This window comes from Sinocyclocheilus grahami, unplaced genomic scaffold (assembly GCF_001515645.1).
Source record: "Sinocyclocheilus grahami isolate Dianchi unplaced genomic scaffold, SAMN03320097.WGS_v1.1 scaffold173.1, whole genome shotgun sequence".
Taxonomy (NCBI): Eukaryota; Metazoa; Chordata; class Actinopteri; order Cypriniformes; family Cyprinidae; genus Sinocyclocheilus; species Sinocyclocheilus grahami.
The window spans coordinates 902,034-926,828 of NW_015505352.1; the positions used below are offsets into that span (position 1 = coordinate 902,034).

Here is a 24,795-nt window from a genome sequence, read left to right on the forward strand (position 1 = left end):
CTAGATATTATTGTGTCCTCCTTCCTACTTCCAAAGTTTTTCCTTCCATTTCCAACTTGTTTTTGAATGTTGTATAGATGCCAACCCTTTACCTCCCTATCCCACATCTTTTGCCATTTCCTAATCATAGCCGCTCTGATTATTCCTTTCATTTCTGTTTACTAAGTGATATGTTTATATCTATATCGGTTTGTTTTAATGTCTTCTTGGCCATTTGATCAGCTTCCTCATTTCCCTCTATTTCAGATGGCAAACCAGCTTATAGGTGCATTACCGCCACCGACTGGACTGCAGTGTGGATCAAGATTTATGCAATATGATGGGGAAAGAGGGGGAAGGGCCATATAAAACAAACAAAACATATATACATACATACATACACACACCTATACACATATACACACACATACAGACACACATATATTATCTATATTCTATATTATCTTACTTAATTCACATTCTTTTATAAACCTAAAAATATCATCATATATCTTGTTAGCTGATTTCCCCAATAAACCTGACAAAGAAAAGTCATGGTGTTTTACTTTCTTCATTGACTGAATAAGGTGACATCTCTCATTGTTGTATTTTACACATTGAAGTAGTACATGTTCAACTGTTTCTTGTTGGGAGACAACTCACTGCACTTCCTACTACTTCCGGTGTACGCAAGCGTTCGATCCAATTTCATTACCAATTTCATTACCAGCTTAAAGGCACAATATGTAATTTTTCGCCGCTAGAGGGCGCATATTCAAAATAAACAAACAAACAAAGGCGTAGCCTTGTGGAATCATGGGAGCTGTCGTCTTCAATGATTTATTAACGTAGTAGAATGAAGCAGGGTGAGGCTGAAAGCCATCGAAGTGAAACGAGGCCACTGAACGAGGGTGACGCACGGCTCGAAAGCAGCAGAGCTTTTATTATGCCACAGTCAACCACTTCCGCTCCTTTTGGTCGTGCATATGTGGGGGAAAAAAGCAGTTCTGTTTCATCATACTAGATACGTTTGAAAATTCTGTTATAATGCTACTCTGTGTGGTCGTCACCTGTCTAATAAAACGCATACCATATTAAAGCTTCTTCTCAGGCCTTCTTCAAAGGGTCCTCGATGGAAGATGTTTGTGCTGCGGCAGGATGGTCCTCTCCTAGCACCTACTAAGTGCTATTTGGCCAATGAATTGGCATGATGGTATAAGGGTTTCAGACATTCGTCACACCGAAGATGTTCCCAAAGCGATGGCGTCATCGCAGCATCTCGTTTCCTATTCAGGGAACCAAGGTTACATATGTAACCGAGATGTTTTCTACAAAACAAAAGTAGAAATCGAGGGGTTATGACGTCATTGGCAGGCGACACAATGACACAATTTTTTTAATCTTTTTTTTAAAATTAAAGATATAACATTCACAGGGAAACAGTCAAAGCAATAAAATACATACATAACCAGAATACAAAACAGTAAATACATAATAATAAAAATGAAATATAAACAGAAAAGAAAAAAAGAAAAAAGTTAACAAACACCTTTTTAAAAATTTAATTAATTAATCATAAATAAATTAAAATACAAAATAACTAAAATAAAAAATTACACATAAAATTGCAACTTCAAAGAATACTCAGGAGGTAACCCTTACATCAAAGTCATTATTTTTTCCATCAATACAGTAGTTTTAGCAGCTTTCCTATTAAGTGATGAGCAGAGAGATTCATAAAATAGTTTCAAATCAATACAAAAACTCCTAACACATTAATTATCTCAAAACTAAAACGTTTGTTGAAAGCTTAGAAAACAAGCCAAGATATTTCTTTCCAAAAAACCTTTGCATAATCACATTAAAAAAATAAGTGTGATAATGTTTCCAAATTAGAATTACAGAATGTGCATTGTGAAGAGATGTCCAACTTAAATTTTGAGAGTAAAGAATTACAGGGATAGTACATATGAAGAATTTTATAGTAAAGTTCTTTCATCTTGTTAGGTAACAGAAACTTGTTAATACCGGCCCATATTTTAATAGTAGAAAGAAAAGGGTAATTTAATTTCCACTTATAAAATGCTTTAGGGTGACAACTAAGCTTCTTAATAAGGGTCAACACAATGACACTATGGACACGGTCCGTGTCACTAGTTAAAATTGCTTATTTCTCTGAATTTAAACATTCTTCAAAACATTTGGGATAATGTAAGTACAATATATAACACTGTTCAAGTGGTTTTTGGATATTTTAATTAAAAAATCTTACATAGGCTATTGTGCCTTTAATGCTGCTCATTTTTAATAATTTTATTATTATAATATTATGAATAATATATTTTAATAATGCTGGTTCAGTGAGTCAGTGCTCGGACCAATCCGTTGGATTCATGAAACCCTTTTCCCTTGCAGCATAAAAGTAAAGAATTCTTAGGACCTCTGTTGGATTGTCTATAAACGAATTACAAATATGGTTAAAGCAGAATCTTTTAGTGTTAAATACCGAAGATGTACCTAAATCATTTTGTTTGGTCATATGAAGACTGTGCCCTTCATTTTGGTTATCTCTCTTCCTACTTTACACCCTGTGCTAAAAATCTTGGTGTTCTTTTTGATTGCAACCTGGGTTTTAAGAAATAAATTAGTGCAGTGGTCAAATCAAGTTTCTTCCACTTACGGCGTTTATCAAAAATCAAAACGTTACTCTCTGTAAAACAGTTTGAACAGATTATTCACTTGTTTGTTCTATCTCGTTTAGATTAGGCTACTGTAATTCACTATATGGTAGGCTATAGCTAAGTCAGTACTATAATGCGTTTACAGATGGTCCAAAATGCTGCTGCAAGGTTGCTGACAGGCAGACGGAGGTTCGACTGGTTTGACTGGTTACCAGTCAAATTTAGAATTATTTTAAAAATTGTAACTTTTGTTTTTAAATCTCTGCATAATCAAGCCCCAACATATATCTCTGAGGCAATCTCTGCTCATAAACCAAATAGGTCCCCAAGATCCTGTAATCTCAGTTTCCTCTCTGTTCCTAGATAGAGGTTCCATTGATGTGATCGAGCCTTCGCTGTTGCTGGTCTTTGCTGTTTTGTCAATAGCTTTTATTTAGCCATGTCAATTGTATTGTTATATTGTGTTTTGATGTTTTGTGGTTTCTTATTTGTTTTATTATAGCTGTATTGTAGCTACAGCACTTTGGATCAAGCACTTTTGTGTGAAAGTGCTTTATAAATAAATAAAGAAAAGACAATTATTTTCAAATATTCTACTCAGAAGAACGATTCGGTCACGAATCAGACATCGCAGCTACACTCTCACAGTGTTTTCATAGCATCTACTGACATTTTTAAAGTGTTTTGAATTTATTTTGTAAACAGTTACAATAACATGATTTCATCAAAAAATTTATTAATCATCAAAATAAATATTATTACATTACTACTACTTGTTTCACTTCTGTTTCAATTTTTATAACCATTTCTTACTATGTGTAAGAAATTTTTAAAATGTGTAAGTTGTTGTTTTTTAGCATGTGTGTTTGGCAGTGTTGTTTTTTAGGATTACTGATAAACTACTAACAAATACTATTTGATTTGTATTATTTGTATTTGTTATTTATTTTAATTTTAGTTCAATATTGAATTTATAAATGTGTATGTATATATATATATACTGTGTATATATATATATATATATGTATGTGTGTGTGGTTGTACATACACACATGTAGTTGTTTTTTTGGTGTTTGGCTTAGTGTTATGTTAGAATCATTATTATACTCTTATACCTTTTGTTCTTTAATATTTTGAATTGTTTTTAGCTTTATTTTTTGCTTTTCATTTCAATGTTAAGTTTTGAAATTTTGTTTGTCATTTTTATATAATCTCTTTATTTTTAAAATGTGTATGGGTAGTATTTATAAAGTTTTAGCTTTTAGTTTTGGATCTGTTTTTAGTTGTTTTAATACTACAATTGATTGCTTCTGTTGTCCTCATTTATAAGTCGCTTTGGATAAAAGCATCTGCTAAATGACTAAATAAATAAAATAAAACATTACCAGCATTAAAATTCCTTCATTGTCGGATCATTTCAGTCTGATTCGTGAACAAATTTATTTGAAAGATTCGACACAGGAGAACGATTCGGTCACGACTCACGAATCAGACATCACAACACTCACTGATTTTACAAGCACCAACTGCACTTTTAAAATTTATTTTTCTTATTTGAATTTACAATTCAATTACAATAAAGATATCCTTTAATGAAACCTTTATTACTCATCAAATGAGATACTTCAAAACAGCTTTAAAATGTCAAATGACATCAGTCATGGGCAAGTCAAGGAACACAGTACAGTAGGCTGCCAATCCAGACAAAAACACCATTCAGATTCTGGTTTCTTCTTCTAGTTGATTAAACCACTAATCATCAATAATCATAAATTCAATTAAATAAAGTTTTACATTTTAAAAACATCAACAAAGATGGAAAAGATGATCTGAGTGTTGATAGCTGCATACAAAGCATTCATATATAGGCATGTGGTATTATGAATAGAGCTTGGTGGAGTGTTGTCAGTTCTCTTCATCGTAGCCGACAAGCTTTGCACTTATTTCCCACAATCGCAGGGCAGCGAGATCATCTTTACCTTCAGGAGCTGGTTCCTTCAGTTTACAATCACTGTAAACAGATCTCATTGTCATTCAGTGTCAAGAATAAACATATTAGAAAAGGTTCAATATTTAGACAAATTTAAATACAAACCCATCATGGTGAAAAATATATTAATATTAACAACTCACCTGAAATAGCAGGTGAGACTCCAGCCCCTCAGCAACCGCACAGTAAATAGAAGTCTGAGCACCTTGACTGGGGGTTTTCATCAGTAAGAGAGCAGGAAAAGACAACAGAGCACTGAGCAGAGGGTGGCGTGTCTGCACGTAACGTCCCAGTTCAGTGCGGATTACTCCAGGGTGAAGAGAGTACACTGTTACACCAGACCCTGATTTAAAATAGAGCAGGAATAAACAAGCCTAATGCAATATTCAGTTGTAAAACAGTTTTTAAAGCATTTTCTATGTTTGAATGTGACTGATGCATTTGGAATGAGTGCACAAACCTTTAATCCTCCGTGCTAATTCTCGAGTAAACAGCAGGTTGGCAAGTTAGCTCTGCCTGTAACTGACCAAGGAATCGTACGGTGCTTTGTTGAAATTAAGGTCATCAAAGTGGGTCTTACCTGCAAAAGGTCATCTGACTGAAATATGTCACATGGATACGAAAGTCTCATTTGCAAAATTAATAATACTGTAATCTCAAAATGTATATACATTTTTCACATGTACAGTATACATAAACATTTAGTTATGCATAAATTACCCTTTTCAGCATTAAAATTCACTAAATTCAATAAATTTAGCATTTAAAATTACTTGTATTGTTTTATTTTTTATTTATTTAGACAAATATAGAACTTTAATATCAGACTCGTATTGCTGATTGGCCATAATTGTTAAAATATTTACTGTCTTAACAGTATCGTCAATGATTTCATAATTTCTGCTAACATTCCTGATATACACAAGATTAAATATGGATATTTTCTGGTATATTTTGTTTATCACATGTACAACAAACGTTTTCTGGAAAGCCTCGCAACTAAAATATGTGAAGCTACGATGTTAATGGGTGGGTTTTACCTCCTTTGTGAGCAATACTGGATACATTAATAATTCGACTAGGACTAGACTTCTTCAACACGTCCAGTAGCAGGACAGTCAGGAGGAAATGGCCCAAATGATTGATAGCAAACTGGGTTTCATAGTCATCCTCTGTAAGGCTTTTAGGGCACATCATCACTCCTAAAGTGTTTGTTCACACAAAATGTGCAACAAGTAACAATACAGGTTAAAGCACGGTGTTATTTGTTGCTTAACTAATAATGAGGTCAAAGGTCCCACCATCATTGTTAATAAGTATATCCAGTCGATCCTCAGCGGCAGTGTATTCATGCACAAACTGCTGCACGGAGAGCAGAGATGAGAGGTTTAAGTGCTGAACTACTATGTTGCCATTTCCTGTAGATCGGCGAATCTCTGCCGCAGCCTTTTGTTTTTGAAAGATCTCGACAAGCCATCACAACCCGAGCCCCTAAAAAAACAGATGCTATTGTCCATCAGTTTATGATGCAAAGTGCACCTTATATCCCTTAAAATCCTCCAAAATCTAGACCTTTCAGTGGTTTTGTAAGGATAAAATGACAAAACATTTCAACAGTGTGTTTACCTCTCATGGCCAGGTCACGTGCTGTCTCTTTTCCAATGCCAGTGTTGGCACCAGTAATGATGACTGTCTTCCCATCCAGTCGCACACGACAGCGGCAAACTCCACCTGCAATCCATTTTCTCAGCAGAACCAAACCTGTTTTTGAAGGTCTATTATAAGCCACATTCTTTCATTCAAGTCCCAGGGAATTCTACACGTTGTAAATGTGGTCTACAAAGATTCTGAAAATATGAAAAAGTGCTTTTGGTTTAGATCTGGCTTGGAAGCACTGCTGAAGAGTTGGCTCACTGCCCTTATCAAATTCATAAGGTCCATAATACTAAGAGTCATTTTTGAAAAATGTATTTTTAAATTTATTGCTGTAAATGTGTACATCTGCTGTGTAAACACCATGCAAGTTGAACACATATCCAAATATATATGGATTTGATATTACTGTGCAGTGGAAAAAAATATGATCACACAGCTTCTGAATTCTATTAGATTCCTCAAAAAATGAACCAAATCCCTTAAGCTATGTTAAATACCTTTTGAGCCACAGCATTGTACATTCAGCACAATAGCTCTGTATTATTATATTCAACAATATATGGAAGAAACTTATTAGTTTATAACTGACTGAAATGTTATTTTAGCCCACCGACAGTTAGAATGAGAGGAAATGAAATGACGTAACTTACTAATAGCTGTGACCACAGTTACTGTGCCATATTTGGCGAGACGATTTGACTTCAGTTCCTCCCACAGTTGAGTTACTTGAATAGAGAGATACATGTCATCCACTGTGATGTGCTGTCAGCTCTGCTTTCATTTTATTTTCTGTTGTACAGTAACTGCTTACAAAAATCTGTACGGCCACCGTCAAGCTCAGTGCCGGCTAACACATCTAATCACCCTGCATTTAAGGCTGGGTCAAGGTTTTATAAGAAGATTAAGTCAAGATCATGCTAGATTCCACGGCTTACGCTCAGACAGAGATGTGAAGAACAAAAACAGTGATCTAAACAAATTCTGCTTTTCAAACAGAAAACTGAAACAAGAGATTTTCGTTAGATGCAAAAAAGTTTCTTGGATTTAAGATTGACTTCATTTGTGCAGTTTGAGGTATTTGAAAACAGCTCCTGATCTTTTAAGCTATAAAAAGCTCTTGGGGGTATATTGTATGAGTCATGTGTCATCTTCCCTCCTATGGCCTTATTCATTGGTTTGGCACTATTTTGATGATTTTGATGATTTTATTAGGTTATAGCTCCCAAATCAGAAATATGGGGATCAAAATAAAAAATCAGTCAGGGTTGCATATATTTTAAAATGCGCTTTCTCTTAATCTATTGTTATAACCATATGAGTTTGTAAACAAGACAACCTACTTTTTTTTTTTTGATTGAGTAGCAGGCTAAAATAGGTTGCAGTTTATCCAATGACTATTGCAAAATAGGCTAATTGGACATTCTTTCCCTTTGAATTTTCCTATGGGTTTTAAGGAATATTTTTGATATATGGCCTGTGATTTAAATTAGTGCAAGATAAAAAAAAATTCTACACTTAAGTCTTAAAAATTAAAGTTCCAAAAGGGGGTTTCGTCGAGATGCCTCAAAAACCATTTTGGGCTCCCCAAAGAACCTTCTAGTGAAGAGATCTTAAAACTCTTTTTTCTTCATGTGAAGAACATTTTAATAATCTAAAGAACCCTTTTCCACTAAAGAACCTTTTGTGCAATGGAAAGGTTCCATGGATGATAAATGAAGCATAGATCCATGGAACCATAGATGCCCATAAATAACTTTGTGAACATAAAATAGGCTACACAGTCAAACAATAAAGGTGAATTTTGAAGATGCTAACAAATTGTCACATAATTTAAAAACGCAGCTGCTTCATGCCTAAGGTTTTAAGGTATGAATTTTGAACAAAACAGATCTTATTTAAGTTATGTTTTTACATTTAAACCATCATCCTAAGAAATGGGAAAGAAAACAGGAAAATCTCGAGGGGAAGCCATTGCTCTGAAATCCAAATTCTGTTCTTGGTTTTAAGAGTATAAACTTAAACGACTCTATAATGACACCATTTCGTTCTATAAAAATCCCAAAACTGTGTTGGTGTTGTTCGAGAAACATACTCGTTTTAATATGAAAGAGTTGGTGTTTCAATCGAGGAATATTTAGATAGAACCATTTCATATCTTATGTGAGTAACGCGTTCCTGACTTCTAAACATCAGGCGCCATCTTAGAATTAGTGAAGGCAAAGAGTGAAGCCTAATACGAAAAGAAAACGTTTATCCAGTGCTACTAGTTATGGCGCGAGACTAGCATACATTGACTAAAAAAGGCAACGTTTTCCTTTCGATGATCGAGTTGTGAGTTTGTGTCGTTAGCTCTGCAGCGGTCATGTTGGATCATTAGCCTACACTATTTAGCCGGCTAGGCGCCATCTTAGAATTAGTGAAGGCAAAGAGTGAAGCCTAATACGAAAAGAAAACGTTTATCCAGGTGCTACTAGTTATGGCGCGAGACTAGCATACATTGACTAAAAAAGGCAACGTTTTCCTTTCGATGATCGAGTTGTGAGTTTGTGTCGTTAGCTCTGCAGCGGTCATGTTGGATCATTAGCCTACACTATTTAGCCGGCAAAGCTAGTGGGTGTGTATCCTGTTTAGTGCAGATAAACACTGCCGTTATAAAACAACCAAATCAGTGCAGCAGATAGCACGACAAATGCTCGACAATGTGAAAACATTCGTAATGTTGATATTTACTGTAAATGGTAATTAGCTTCGATAAAACAACATTATAACATTTTTTCTTATTATTGGAAGTGATACTCCAGGCACCTTTTCATATGATTATATGCGTGTAATGTAACAACGACTCTTCGCTAGCATCGACATTAATTATTTTATTCGCTTTTTTATTAAATAATGAATAAAAAATCACGATCGACCCGCCTTTCTCACAAATATCGCAACCAATCAGCGTGCAGGGAAACGCTCGTGGAAGTGACGTTTTTAAATGTTTCGCTAGAGAGGGAAAAGGTCTGCAGAGCAGGGATCATTGTTTTTCCATCATGGCAAAGCCCGCGAAGAATTAAAGGAAATAAGGCATTGTACATTTGCATAATATCTTGCGCATATGCAAAACCGTGCACGAGGTAAGAATCTCCCTTCTTCTCTCTGGAAGCAGCGCGTCGTTGTTCGTAAAGAAGTTGTTAAAAGTTGTTCAGTCAGGTAAATGCTAGCCCTGTAGCTAAGCATTCACAGCTGCACGGGGTCGCGCATGAGTGCAGTTAGCAGAGCGTGCTAACGCTAGCCTCGCGCGCGCTCTACTAGCAGATCGCGTGCGTGCGTGCGTGCGTGCGTGCGTGCGTCTGTTATGGCGTTAAAGGGACTCGGAATCGGTTTAGCGGCGGATCCATGTCACTTTCTGCCGAAGTATGACAGAAAGTAAACACATATTTAAATTTTTTATAACTTTGAGTAGAGCAGACACAAAACAAGCACTGACGACTAAAATAATTCATATTTACGAGCACATTTCCCCTGCTTTCCACTGTAACATTAGTACATTTGCTGTTTTGTAGTAATAACTTATTATTGCTACAAAATAATAATGTTATTATATAATAAATATATGTATATTAGAATATAGAATTAGATTATGATTAGAAGCTGTACAAAAAGCTTCATATTGTCATGTTGATAATAATAATAATAACAACAATTATTATTATTATTGTCGCTTTATAGCTGTCAAATAGATTGTCATTATATGTTCAGCCACAAACATTACTAGTCTTGTTGACAGGAGTGATGACACTGTATAAGCATCAATCTTTTGTTTACAGAAACATGGCAGAATCAGACCTTTACATGCAATGTGATGAAGATGATCTGGAGCCATGCCAGAGTTTTACAGAAAACAGGGACCAGATATATAACAAAGGTAATTACGTTTTTTAGTTTGTTTTACTACAAGTAAAAACTACTCTTTATTATGTATTGTTTAAATGTATGTGGTCTAGAAGGCTTTTAAGTGTTTTATGAATATAATTGAATCATATATTCAGAAAATTAGTGTAAATACAAATAAAAGTGTTTTGCCTTTTGTTCATTTTTTCATTTACTTAGTTACTGTAGTCCCAAGTGGCAATAGTGTACTGATACCAATACAGTCTGATGGCACCTCTGAACCAACATCAGCTACTACTGACCTCGCAAATCAAGCTGTGCCTTTGGCGTCTGGTAAGAAGAAAACAAGCATGCTTCTAAAAAAATATTCCAAAGCCTGGTAGAACTGGCTTTCTAATTAGAGGCTTACAACTTCCGTTCCATGTACTGACACCTAATGGTCATTAGTTTGTGATTAGAAACACTGAAAAAGCACTGTAAAAAGAATAGCTGTGGGGCTTCAGTGTGGAAATAAACAACCAAGTGTTTTGTTTTTACCTCTAGCTCCTGCTGTTACGTTACTGCCTAATGCTGCCCAACCAGCTGGAGCTGCAGGTGGCCAAACCATCTTCATCAGTGCACAGGTTTTAGTTTTCTCTCTTACTGTCAATAAGGCATTTAACCTTCTGTTTACATATTGAAACTAGACATGTTGTATTTAAATGATGGGCATCTGTTTTAGCCTAATCCAGGGCAGCCGTTGGCAGGTTCAATGAGTTTGGGAACATCACTTGGTTATCTTTTGAATGGACAACCTATTAGTTTTCTGACTTCTGGTAAGTCTTAACTCAAACCAGTGATTTTATTTCAGTTACTCTCAGACACATTTTGTGGGATGCGTTGCTGTCTTTAAAGATGGCATGAAATGAATATTTAAATGTTATATATCATATGGTGAACAATTCATCCATGCATATGCTTAATTCTTTTGACCTCAATGTTTAATAAAAAAAAATTACAATACACACACTTCTCTGGTGACGTATGCCTGACTTAAACCACACTCCTCACATTTCAACATTCAACAACCAGTGTGAATGTTCTTGCATCAAACTTATAAAATAAATAAATATGTAAAGTGTTCAAGAGTCTACAGTATTCCAGAAATCTGTTGCCAGGCATTTAGTTTTCTTTTTTTTTATTCCTCTGCTACTCAAAAACAGTACTTATTTTGCTGAAATAGTTTTGTCTGTCCTTATCAGCTCAGACACCACAGTTAATTGCTCCTCGGATGGTTACCCCAGCGAGTTCAGTACAGCAAACAACCCCTGGAAAAATGTCTGCATTGCAGATCCCAGTCACTTTGACCATCAGCAACCCCTCAAATTTACAAAGCATCACTTCAGCAGCCCCTGGAGTGACCACTCTAAACATGACACCCTCCAACGTCCTACCAGCCGCAAATCCAGGTGACAATTTATGCAGTTGATACTTCAGATTTTACAACTGAAACATTTTAGATGATTTAACCCTGTTTATTTTGTTGTTTTATTAGGAGCAACGATAAAAGTAATAAAGTTTACAAAGTTTACTGGAGCACCTGCAGCTGCTGGTCAAGTAGTGATGGAAATAAACAACCAAGTGTTTTGTTTTTACCTCTAGCTCCTGCTGTTACGTTACTGCCTAATGCTGCCCAACCAGCTGGAGCTGCAGGTGGCCAAACCATCTTCATCAGTGCACAGGTTTTAGTTTTCTCTCTTACTGTCAATAAGGCATTTAACCTTCTGTTTACATATTGAAACTAGACATGTTGTATTTAAATGATGGGCATCTGTTTTAGCCTAATCCAGGGCAGCCGTTGGCAGGTTCAATGAGTTTGGGAACATCACTTGGTTATCTTTTGAATGGACAACCTATTAGTTTTCTGACTTCTGGTAAGTCTTAACTCAAACCAGTGATTTTATTTCAGTTACTCTCAGACACATTTTGTGGGATGCGTTGCTGTCTTTAAAGATGGCATGAAATGAATATTTAAATGTTATATATCATATGGTGAACAATTCATCCATGCATATGCTTAATTCTTTTGACCTCAATGTTTAATAAAAAAAAATTACAATACACACACTTCTCTGGTGACGTATGCCTGACTTAAACCACACTCCTCACATTTCAACATTCAACAACCAGTGTGAATGTTCTTGCATCAAACTTATAAAATAAATAAATATGTAAAGTGTTCAAGAGTCTACAGTATTCCAGAAATCTGTTGCCAGGCATTTAGTTTTCTTTTTTTTATTCCTCTGCTACTCAAAAACAGTACTTATTTTGCTGAAATAGTTTTGTGTGTCCTTATCAGCTCAGACACCACAGTTAATTGCTCCTCGGATGGTTACCCCAGCGAGTTCAGTACAGCAAACAACCCCTGGAAAAATGTCTGCATTGCAGATCCCAGTCACTTTGACCATCAGCAACCCCTCAAATTTACAAAGCATCACTTCAGCAGCCCCTGGAGTGACCACTCTAAACATGACACCCTCCAACGTCCTACCAGCCGCAAATCCAGGTGACAATTTATGCAGTTGATACTTCAGATTTTACAACTGAAACATTTTAGATGATTTAACCCTGTTTATTTTGTTGTTTTATTAGGAGCAACGATAAAAGTAATAAAGTTTACAAAGTTTACTGGAGCACCTGCAGCTGCTGGTCAAGTAGTGAGTTCATTAGTGCAGCCAAACAAGGCCGTCACCATCCAAAACAATATAACAAACAGAGCTCCAGCCCCGCTCCTGTCTGGTGGGCTTTTTCAGGTCACAAAACCTGCTCCTGCCACAGCAACTAACGGTCAGGACCTTTTTCTAATAAAACAGATTTTTCAGATCTCATTTTTAGTTACAGTCTTTTAGGTGTTTAAGTGGATTGTTCACCCAAAAATGAAAATTGTCATCATTTGAATGAACTGAATCCATACGAATTGAGCTTTACTTAATGTAGGCTTTTGGCTCATCTGTACTTTGCCATGCAAGAATGAACCTCATTGGTCAATCAAGCATGTTTGAGCTTCCATTTACCATATTTAATGAGCTCTATGTATGAGTGTTGATCAAAGTTTACATGTGAATAAAAGAGATTCATTATAAAAAGAGATTGTGTCTTTTCCGAAGACTTGGATTCCTTTTACAATCTCTTTATGAACTTTTTAAAGTGTAACATTTCAGTGGACATTCTATGGAGGTACAGGAGTCTCTCAGATTTTTTAATTTGCATTTTGATGATGACCAGAAGTCATATGGATTTGTAGCGATAATGATGACAGAATTTTTATTTTTGTGCGATCTATCCTATTGAGAAGGAATTGAGAAGAGCATCTTTGTTTTACAGCATTGAAGAGAGGCTTCAATTCCTCAAAATTCTGTGTTCGCTGTAAAGCCTTTTACCAAAAGATTCAGTCCCTGCGTGGATACTACTGTGTAAGTTTTTATTCATACCCTTTTGAGATTAAATGCCTATGAACAATACTTTAAAGCAGGGGTTTTAAACCATTTTTGGTTTAGAACCTCTGCTGTGGTAATTATTTAAACCTTTCGCCGAGGTCTTTACTCATGTTCCTTTATTTTGTTCCCCATTTTCCAGCAATGTAATCAAGAACTTATCAAGAGTGTCCGGGACTTGACAGCCCAAGCTAGAAAAAGGATCAAGCGCCCGTGTGACAAAACCCACTCAAACCCCTCCACATCCAAGACTCCAGTTTCCCTCTCCACCTCCTCAGAAACGTCTCTCAGACAAGTCACCACTTCTGAGATACCTGAAGGAGCGCCTAGTCCTCGCTCTGGGGATTTTGATGAGCAGGGCAGAATGATCATGTTAGTTGAAGACTTCTTCTATGGGCAGCACCCTGGCCAGCCTGCACCAGTAAGTCCCAATGCAGAGCCTGTCATGATAAAATGCCAACTCTGTGACAAGAAGGTGAAGGGCAACATCAAGTAAGTTGGTTTTTAGTTAGTTTTTTTGAGGGGAGTTGTTGGTATCGATAGTTTTTTCATCCTTTAACCCTAATTTTAAAGGCTGATGAACCACACAATACATCACATGGAGTTGGAGCGACAAACAGGGGAAGTAGACTATCATACTATGTGCCAGCACTGCTACAGAAACTTCTCGACACCTTTCCGTTTGCAGTGCCATGTTGAGACAGTCCATAACAAAGCAGAGTCCTCAAGTGAGTCTATACTCCTAGAATATGTCCTTAAAATATTTTAATATGTTTGAGAACTAGGTTTTGAACCTTTACAGTTATTAATATTTGACTGCAGGTAGTTTAGTGTCATCTTTTAACATTTCGTTCTGTTATACAGAAGTGTGCAAGATCTGTGAGTGGTCCTTTGAGGACGAACCTCTCTTTCTGAACCACATGAAACATGCACACAAGCCTGGCGAGATGCCCTACATGTGTCAGGTGACTGAGTTTGTGTATTCAGGCTTTGTTTTTCCTCTCAGCAACAACTGTTTTGTCTTGAAAACGTTTGTGTAAATCAGTTACTCTTGTGTACCTCAGGTGTGCGAGTTCCGCTCTTCTTTCTACGAAGATGTCATAAGCCACTTTGCAGAGCAGCACAAGAACACCTGCATCTTACTGTGTCCCTTTTGCTTAAAAGTATTTAAGTCTTGCGGCGGCTTCCAAATGCACTTCACTAGACATCAGGTAAAGAAAGTGCTTAGCACTACAACAGGCTTTTATTGTAGATAAGTGTTGAGATAGTAAATAATTATTAATATGGAAAGACTTTTCAGATCCTAAACTGCTTTCCTATGATTAGACTTAGGAATATCATATATTGATTGTCTGCTGATTTATTGATTATTGATATGAGAAATTTTCTTATAAATGTTAATATTGGCTGATGTGTCAGAAAGCTCCTGTTAAGGTATGTGTTTGTACATCCAGAAAAAAACAGCGAGGCACTGTGACAAGTGCAGACTTCAGTTCATCCGTGAGAAGGACGAGTGGCAACACAGACAAAAGTTTCACAGGACCTTTGTCAAGCCCAAGCAATTGGAGGGTCTTGTGCCTGGCACTAGGGTTAGTTTGTTTTTAACTCCCAGTCACAGATGCCATGTCACTTAATGTTAACACCGCTACTGATTTATTGCTTATTAACTGCATGTTTGATAGCATTACCATTTTCTATGTCTGTTTCAGGTAACCATCCGAGCTTATTCTGACAGTACTGACAACAGAGATAATTTAGTAGCACCTCCACTGAAGACTCCCTCAAACACCACATCAACACTTGTAGCATCTCAAAATGTCCCATTGAAGAAAAAAACAGTGGAAAGCATGGTGGAGCTAATGGTCAAGTTTCAGAGTCAGTGGTGAGTATTTGCTCGCTCGATCTATTAGGGGTGTAACGGTACACGTATTCGTACCGTACGGTTCATGGGGCAAATTCCAAATGGAAGTGATCATCCCTATGCCTTTGAAGGGCAGAGCCCTTGGAGTGGGGACTTTGGAGTGAGCAGGGCACGTGCGTGCCATTATGTAGTCGTTTGGAATGCACTTGGCAAAGGGAGTGACGTAATTTCCTCATTATCTTCAGCTGGGATGTTCCCGTGACAACGCAGCACGGTGTCTGTCAGCAGATTCGCTGATGGATACCGGCATAAAAAATATAAATTTTATATTTTAAAAAGTTTTATATATATATTAGTTTTTATATATTATATAGCATATTTTAAAAACTTTTAAAATATAAAATGTATGTTTATTTGCAACCGTTATGCTAACAACAATAAAAAGACATATGCCAGTAAAACTGCGACATCTGCTGATGGACACCGTGCTGCGTTGTCACGGGAACATCCCAGCTGAAGATAATGTGGAAATTACTTCGCTCCCTTTGCCAAGTGCCTTCCAAACGACTACATAATGGCACGCACATGCCCTGCTCACTCCAAAGTCCCCACTCCCAAGGGCTCTGTCCTTCAAAGGCATAGGGATGATCACTTCCATTTGGAATTTGCCCTGTGAACCGTACGGTACGAATACGTGTATCGTTACACCGCTGTCTATCTAATTTGAATTGCTTTTAATTTACTTTTGTTTGAAAACAAATTGCAGATCAGACTTTCGTAAAGATATTTATAGATTTTTATCTTCTGACAAATGGCTATCATCTTGTTCTTCCAGCAAGCCAACAGAAAAACATTTCTGCATGGAGTGCAACTATGACATTCCGTATTTTTCCAACCATTTCCCCACCTATGTGAGCTGTTCCCTCTGCCGATACAACACCTGCTGTTCCAGAGCATATGCCAATCACATGATCAGTGAACATGTTCCTCGCAAAAGCACTAAAAAATATATTACCCTATACAAACCCTGCCCAAAGTAAGATTTTTTTTCTCTTCTTTTGGTGTGCTTGTAATGTTACTTTTATTGTCAATAATGATAATTAAAATGTTTGCAGGAAGGGGCGGTTAAGCTGTACCACATGTAGATACAAAACTCATGTTGGGGATTTGATGGCCAAACATCTTGCTGATTATCCTAAACATAAAGCAAGCCATTGCACCACACGGGGTAAGTTGGTTATTTCTGTCAAAAAAATTTGACAAAGAAAACTCAAGCTTTTATTAATAATCCTATAACAATCAAGTTATTAACAATATTCCTTATGTTTCAGAAGGATTTTCACTTGGCTATAAAAGGTACATTGATTCAATTTGTTTTAAGTTTTAAAAGGATAGTTCACATAAAAATTATTATCGGTCATCATTTACCATCCCTCATGTTATTTCAAACCTGTATGACTTTCTTTTGTGGAACATAAGGGGCTTTCACACCGGAGGAACCTTTTCATAGTTCCTAGAACTATTGGCAGAAGTACCCGTTTTTTGGCATGTTCTAGGCATGTTTTGGCAGGAACTAGGAACGTATTTAGTTCTAGTACCTCCGTTTGGGGGAACTAATTTAAAAACGGGGAGGAACTATTAGTGACGCAAGTGTGCGCTGATTGGTCAAACGCATACGAAACACCGGCTACCCGGCATTATTAAAAAACTATAAAAATAATTACTCCACGAACATGGAAAACAGCGACAATGGCATTTAGCTACCTGTTGTCTGCAGCGTTGTATTCTTTTCTCAGCCTCGATGATATGTAACAATGCAAGTTGTCATTGGAGATTTAGTCAGATTTCTTTGTACGTTTACATTCCATCTTCGTTATCACGAAGCCCACGACACAACAAAAACAGCTCCGATCACGGCATCCTCCATTCACCAGTTGTTGGCGTTTGTAAATTACATGAATAAAGACGTCACTGTCAGATGCTTCGGAGTTCGGTCCGAGGGAGAAATTGGTTCTCTAGGAACCACCATGCTGGCTAGTTCCTAGAGTTCAGTTCCTAGAACTACGCAGTGTGAAAGCCTTTACACAAAAAGTTTTTCTGAAATATGTCTCAGGTTTTTTTTGCCCATGTAATGAAAGTCAATGGAATTGAAGTTGCTAGACATTTAACTTTCAGTTTAGCAGAAGAGGTAACTTATGAATTACTGTCATTATAGATTTGTCTTCATCCCAACGGACCTTCTTCAAGGAGGTCAAAGACTCAACAACGGGGTCTTTTTGCCTTTACAAGTGGATGGGAGCTCATTTCCTCTCTCCTCCAACCCCCTTCCTCGACCCAGCTTCACAATAATGCTCCCTGCTAGCCCCGCTTGCACACTGTCACTTCCCATTCTGGTTCAGCCAATTGAACCAAGTGCTGTCCCAGACAAAAAATGTAAAGCCAATCCAGATGCTTTGAATGGAGGGCTTTCTGAAGTTGATACAGAACATACAGCAGAAAACTCATTTACCATGGCACAGCTTAAAGTCGTACTGTACGCACTCTGCTGCGGGGTCCCTCAGGCCGCCAATCACTTCGACACTCCACCAGAAGAAGTCCAGTCATTGCTTATGAAACGGCAACTTCAGCTTGATCCCTCGAGAAGCCGAGAAGGTTTGACATCACAGGTGGCTGATAGCTTAGTCGAATGGGTGCTATGCCAACGTGAGCAACAACTGCCTATCGATGAATCTAACCTGTTCGGGTTCATGAGAAGTCATGGTGTGCAAGATATATCTTACGACTCAATGGTTGATTTCTTGCTACGCCACGATCTGGGCTTGCAAGCGTTTGCCACATCCAGCAAGTTGCTACCGTATAAATCCCAGGAGCTGGAGAGCTCCTTCAGCAGCTTTCTAAAAAAGCAAGTGACCTCAGAATCCTTTAGGTTGTCTTCTATTGGTGCCATGGATGAGCTTTCCATCTTTGTAGATATGGAGCAGCTGGAAGAAGCCTCTGCAGATTCGTCGTCCATGTTGTCTGCTTTTAAGTTGATGGGCACCACAGATCCACTCATAGATATTGTGTTCACAGCCCTGGCTGATGGGACCTTATTATCTACCATGGTTTTCCTCAGAGGCGAACCTCTCAAAGAGGATGCAAGTTCATTGCCAGACTTCTTCATCCTGGAGGCTAGGCCAGAAGGGTTTACAGATGAAGAAAGACTTCAGCTTTGGTTGGACAAAGTGTGGTGTCGGCACATCAACCCTAGTTCTGGAGGCAAAGGATTGCTGATAATGGACACATACAAAGGCCACATGTCCAATGAATTCTTGGTGACGCTCAACAGTGTTAATACTCTTCCAGGCCTGATCCCACGTAGTTGCTCTCGCCGTCTACAGCCCCTTGAAGCCTGTATGGGGCCAGTGTTACGTGAGTTTATGCAGGCTCGCTGGAGCGAGCATGTGACAAAAGCGCCACAAGAACTGGTTGGAGCCAAACCAGCTGACCTTGCCCTTCTGCTGTCTCGCTGGCTTATTGAGGTACTGGATGTCCTTATAGCAGAGCCCAAACTACTTTTTCGCTCTATTGATCAGGTTTTGAGCACAAACCCAGAGGCGACATCTGAGGAACCCTCTGAGCTGGTGCGAAGTCTTACTGAAGCTCTGCTTGTCAGTAAATTGCAAGGAGAAAAAGTTGAGCAGCAGAAAGCTGAGACTTCTAGTATTGTTTCTGCAGAATCTTGGTCCTCTCCACAATCAGGCATGCTTGCGTTAAGAAGTCTCTTTGAGAAGGACAGCGATGTGGAGTCTTTCCATGGTTTTGAGGATTCAGAAATTGTAGATCATTAAGTCAAATGGAATCAAGAGGTCAAGAACTTTTTTTTAAAATCTGCAGGTGTTTTGTGTGCCGCCTTCCACCAAGATTTCATGTTTCGAGAAGAAAATGAGTTGTGTAAATGCTAGCATGTGTAAATATTTGTTGTATTAATGGGGGCTAAAGATCCCTAGTGTGAAGTCCTGCGTAGTCATGGCTTCTATTGTTCATTGAATTACAAAGGTCCAACGTGTTACACATTGTGGTTTAGCTTATCACTTAATGCCTTTTCATCAGATTTGATCTGTTGTCATAATGTGCATAAATGTAAATAGAAATTATTTGAAATCATTACCTGCTATATTTAGGGTTATACTGTAACATACTTGATTACATGATGAATAAACACTTTTAGGGATGTAATGTAAGCAGTGTGTTTCTTTTAATGTGGTAGAATGTTTTTATTCCTAGAAACTTTTTTTTACCTCACCAGGGATTTTATTTTAATGCTGGCTTAGTTGAACCAGTATTTCAGTGAATTTTTACTTTGTTTTCATTGGCCCCACCACAAAATAAAATTTTAGCCATGTATTTCTATGTCTGCAAAACATGTGGGGGGGGGGGGGGGGAATGAACAAGTTGGAAAACTCTCAATAATGTAACTCCATTCATTTATAAACACCCTTGGTGGAAAACTTGCATATGAATTTTTGATTTACTGACCAATTATAGAAAAACAAAAACACATGGCAAACAATTTTATGAAGTTTATGTATAACAAAAGAGCAAGAAACAATTCTAACTAGTCTTGACAATACAATCGTGATCTGGTGGTGCTAAGAGCATGTCCAAAGATGATGTGGCAAAACGGGCAGCAGAACAAGACTCATTCAAAACCACTGCAATAAAAACAAACATCAGTTTAGGTCAATACAATGAATCAGCAATCATGATTTAACTAAATTCAACTATGCACTCCACTGATATGTATATACAACAACTTTGCACAGCACTAAATACATTACCATTCAAAAGTTTGAGGTAAGGAACTTTTTTTTTTCTTTTTAAATTTTTTAATACTTCTGTTGAGCAAGGACACATTAATTTGAATTGAAAGTGACAGTAAGGACATTTATAAATAATATTCTTGTGAACTTTAGATTCATCAAAGTATCATGAAAAATATGTATGACGGTTCCCACACAAATATTAATCAGCATAAATGTCTTCAACATTGATCATAATAAGAAAGGTTTCTTGAGCACTAAATCAATATATTAGAATTATTTCTTAAGGATCATGTGACAATGAAGACTGTGGTAATGACTGCTGAAAATTCAGCTTTGCCATCACAGGAATAGATGACATTTTTAAATAGAAAAGATAAATAAATTGTAAAGAAATATTTGAATAAATTGTAAAGAAATACATACTGTTTACTGTCATTTTCAATAAAAACTAATCTACACCTGATCTTTCAATAAAATTAAAAAAGCCTTACCAACCCCACGTTTCCAAACAGAAATGTAGATTATACTAATCCCATCAAATGTCTATTAAACCATAAATGGTGAGAAAATATTTCGATGAATCATGAATTTCAGCCTACCTGACCAGATGGGCAATGTCCCAGTTTGTTTCAGATGACAGTGGTCCTATAATCTCAACGCCTTCAGCTGTTACAATGGCGATTTCATGCTACAGGAAGTCCCAAGAAAATGTATTATTTTCTGTTTCTTAAAACACATTTACAATGAAATGTTGCACCTGAGATAAGGATCTTTTCATGAAGGACAAATAGAAGAAAGCATGCCTTACCCTGTTGTAGGAACGGGCATCACGGTAGTACAGAACTTTCAGGCATCGCTCTATCAGCGCTCGTGCCTCATCCTTTGTGATTTCTACCTTGTTCTCCGTCACCTCCCTCATCAAGGGCTGCAAAAACACAAGCATATATGATGAGTTCCTATAATAAGGGTTTTAACTAAATCTTAAAAGCAAGATTATCTGATGAACAAAAAAGAAAACCTTACCTGAGCCAAATAAGCACCAAATCCTGTTGCTACTGTTGGGGCTTCATATGCAACTCCTAACTTGTCCACATAACCAAGAAAGCTTAAGAGAGCGACACAAAAAAAACTGTGTTCAATTCAATTTAAATAACAGCAGACAACTCCAAGTCATCGAGTCACAAAACTGACCTCACTTTCTATATAACTGTAAGTGATACACATCACCGAATAGTAATTGTCGTAAACTGAACAAAAACTCACAGGTGAATAACTGAAATTATTCAACAAATAAATAATAATGAATCATACAACTACTATAAGTATATATTACATAGATACATACAGTACACTCATGTTAAGTGCTACACAATATAGAATACAGTCTAGAAAATCAACGGTTTAAATGTTCTACTGTCAAAACTATAAACATTCTGTAAATAAAGTAAAATAATTACATACAATACACTCATGTAAAGTGATACATACTATATAGAAAATATCAACTGCCTTTTTTTCATCACAAAATATAACAGTATTACCACCCAGCTCTATGTATACTGTTATTACTATATAGCAAAATGTAAACTACAGTATCACCCAGCTCTAATCTGCTAAATGTGACTATTAGACATGAAGATATTAGGATATTATTATAAACATTAACACCATGAAAAAAAAAATGTGTATTGTGAAAAGCAAATAAATTTGACTTTAAAATGACACTAGGCCTAACAGTAATTCAAAGAAAAATAATGCTCTTTATAATGTTTCATCAAAATGTAATAATTTGCACATTGTAAATTCACCTCTTAACAAACTTAGTCACCAATGTCTTTTAATTTTTCAACCTGTTATTTGAGAGGGATTCCCATTAGATCAAATCAAGTCTCTCTCTCCCTCTCTGTTTCACTGATTACAAAAAAAAATTGGATTGTGAATTTTCTTTCAAACGGACTTTCATTCAAACGCAAATCATCTACTTTGTACACTCAACAGTAGTTGTCTGGACACTGTCCCACCTCTCTCCATTGTAAAATCCACCAATGACCACTGTGTTCCACAAGGGGTTCATCTTGCTGCGGCGGTTGTACATGACCCGCGTGAGCCAGGAGTGGATGGCTTTAGGGGTGTAGCTGTGTCCATCTCCAAGAAGCTCTTCATCAACCCTAAACAAACACAGATCAAGTTCTACCTATTAACGTACACTGATGTGAGGTCTCAAACCTGACAAAGTATTCAACCGAATCATAAACAAATGTGTGTGTACTTACACCATCTGCTCAATGACCTGCTTAAGGTACTGGTAGTCAGCATAGTCTCCCGAGGCTCCCAGGATGGTGCTGTTGTTGACCTTCATGAGTCGGGAGATGTTGCGGAAGCGTGCCAGGGAGCCGTAAGAGCCGAGCATGTCAGCAGCAATGATCACACCTCCAGTGAACTTCACACCCAGCACTGATGTGCCCGTTACCATGGGGTTGCTGAGAAACATTAGACATTATAAATTAATAAAAGACTAATTGAATGTAAATATGCATTTAACACTACCGTTCAAAGGTCTGTAAGATTTTTCAAGTCTCTTATGCTCACCAAGGCTGCATGTACTTGATCAAAAATGCAGATTTCTATTTATTAATTGGCCGTATAGATTTTTATATTGTGTGTTTTTATTTTAATTATTGTCTTTATTAGTCTCATGCATGTCCACAATTATGCCAAGACATATATATTGTACTTCCTCATATATATTGTACATAATAAGTCTATTAAAACACTGGATTTGATATTTGCCTATTCATTAGCATTATTGCTAACAAGCTAACTTATCACTGGACCATTACACTCGTACTTTTTCACTAGATGAAGAGTGGAAAAAGAAAGAGATATAAATTACATTCACAGTAACGTAAACATCTAACTAATCGAATATATTTTAAAATATATATCCGAGACAATTTTCCGGGGTAAACAGCGACTTACCTCCATGATGATGCAGCAGAGAAAGGCAAATCGAAAGCACAAACCTACTGACTGCTAAGCACAAAACTGACAAGTCGTGATGAACTTACAGTGTGTGTTTGATGGGTCCACATCCTGGAGCCGCACTACTGCTGCTGTTACCCGGGAATGAATAAAACTGACCGGGTTTCGGTCCGTTCTCCCAGAAATTCAGCTTCAGTCCATTCGCCTCCATGTTCAAAATTGACGGAAATGACGCTACTGCTATGCGCTCCATGTAATACGCGCTAGGCATTGTGGGATATTGGGTTGTGTTTATTTCTGTGGTCATTTCTTTAGATGTAGAATGTGTTCTGCTGAGAAAGTGATGTGTTTGAAGTTTATACGTAAAGCTAAATATAATAATCCAAAATATTAATCAATAAAAAAAACTATCAAATAAATATTTAGGCTACGTGAGCAAAAATAAGCAGAATATTAAAAATGAGTTCAGAATAGAAATAGAACTGTTTAATTATTTTATTTGTTAACCTAAAACCTGGAAGATCTATTTTATTATTACAAGTCGTGATGAACTTACAGTGTGTGTTTGATGGGTCCACATCCTGGAGCCGCACTACTGCTGCTGTTACCCGGGAATGAATAAAACTGACCGGGTTTCGGTCCGTTCTCCCAGAAATTCAGCTTCAGTCCATTCGCCTCCATGTTCAAAATTGACGGAAATGACGCTACTGCTATGCGCTCCATGTAATACGCGCTAGGCATTGTGGGATATTGGGTTGTGTTTATTTCTGTGGTCATTTCTTTAGATGTAGAATGTGTTCTGCTGAGAAAGTGATGTGTTTGAAGTTTATACGTAAAGCTAAATATAATAATCCAAAATATTAATCAATAAAAAAAACGATCAAATAAATATTTAGGCTACGTGAGCAAAAATAAGCAGAATATTAAAAATGAGTTCAGAATAGAAATAGAACTGTTTAATTATTTTATTTGTTAACCTAAAACCTGGAAGATCTATTTTATTATTGACTATTAATTTATTGAGTACTAAGTCAATGAGCTAACATTATGGTAAATTACTACTCTACCACAAGAATTTGAGTTTACTGTTGTAGTCCTTATATATCGTAGATGTTATTGTACTCATAAATCCAAAGCCACTGCTCTAAAAACCCAAAGGAAATTAGATTTCTCTGTGAATTAGACTTCTTGGTTGGCCTACAACTCGATGTGACTGAACAGCTCTATAGATTAAGCTTCAGTTCACTGGGCAGGCCTCATAAAAATACAATTAGGCCTACTTCTTAGTTAAAGAATAAGAGAATGTTCAAAGGAAAAAGTGTCTGCTAAATGGCAGGTAACAAATGACCCTCCTTCAACAGGTAAGAGGTAGATGATGATGCTCTAGTTGACAGAAATAATACATTAAATTTTTTATTTCTTAGAACTAACAGTTAAATTAATACTGATTCTAAAGTCACATCAAAAGAGGCACATTTACATGGTCATG

The 24,795-nt window shown here is 36.9% G+C and overlaps 1 protein-coding gene and 1 pseudogene across 2 annotated transcripts; both read right to left on the bottom strand.

The window, feature by feature from the left end:
- Positions 1-4,121: 4,121 nt before the first annotated feature.
- LOC107593549 (retinol dehydrogenase 12-like) lies at positions 4,122-7,266 on the bottom strand (annotated as a pseudogene).
- A 12,739-nt stretch (positions 7,267-20,005) lies between these two features.
- On the bottom strand, positions 20,006-24,020 carry psmb4 (proteasome 20S subunit beta 4). 2 transcript variants are annotated; one of them, XM_016283370.1, is made up of 7 exons: positions 23,863-24,020; positions 22,598-22,804; positions 22,346-22,492; positions 21,348-21,429; positions 21,133-21,249; positions 20,924-21,012; positions 20,006-20,213 (listed from the first exon to the last, which is right to left on the bottom strand). In XM_016283370.1, the coding sequence occupies exons 1-7, from the start codon at positions 23,985-23,987 to the stop codon at positions 20,201-20,203; spliced, it is 780 nt and encodes a 259-aa protein (XP_016138856.1). In that variant the 5' UTR covers positions 23,988-24,020; the 3' UTR covers positions 20,006-20,200. The 2 variants fall into 2 exon arrangements, with proteins under 2 accessions (XP_016138856.1, XP_016138855.1); XM_016283369.1 differs by lacking the exon at positions 23,863-24,020 and adding an exon at positions 23,393-23,552.
- Positions 24,021-24,795: the final 775 nt, after the last annotated feature.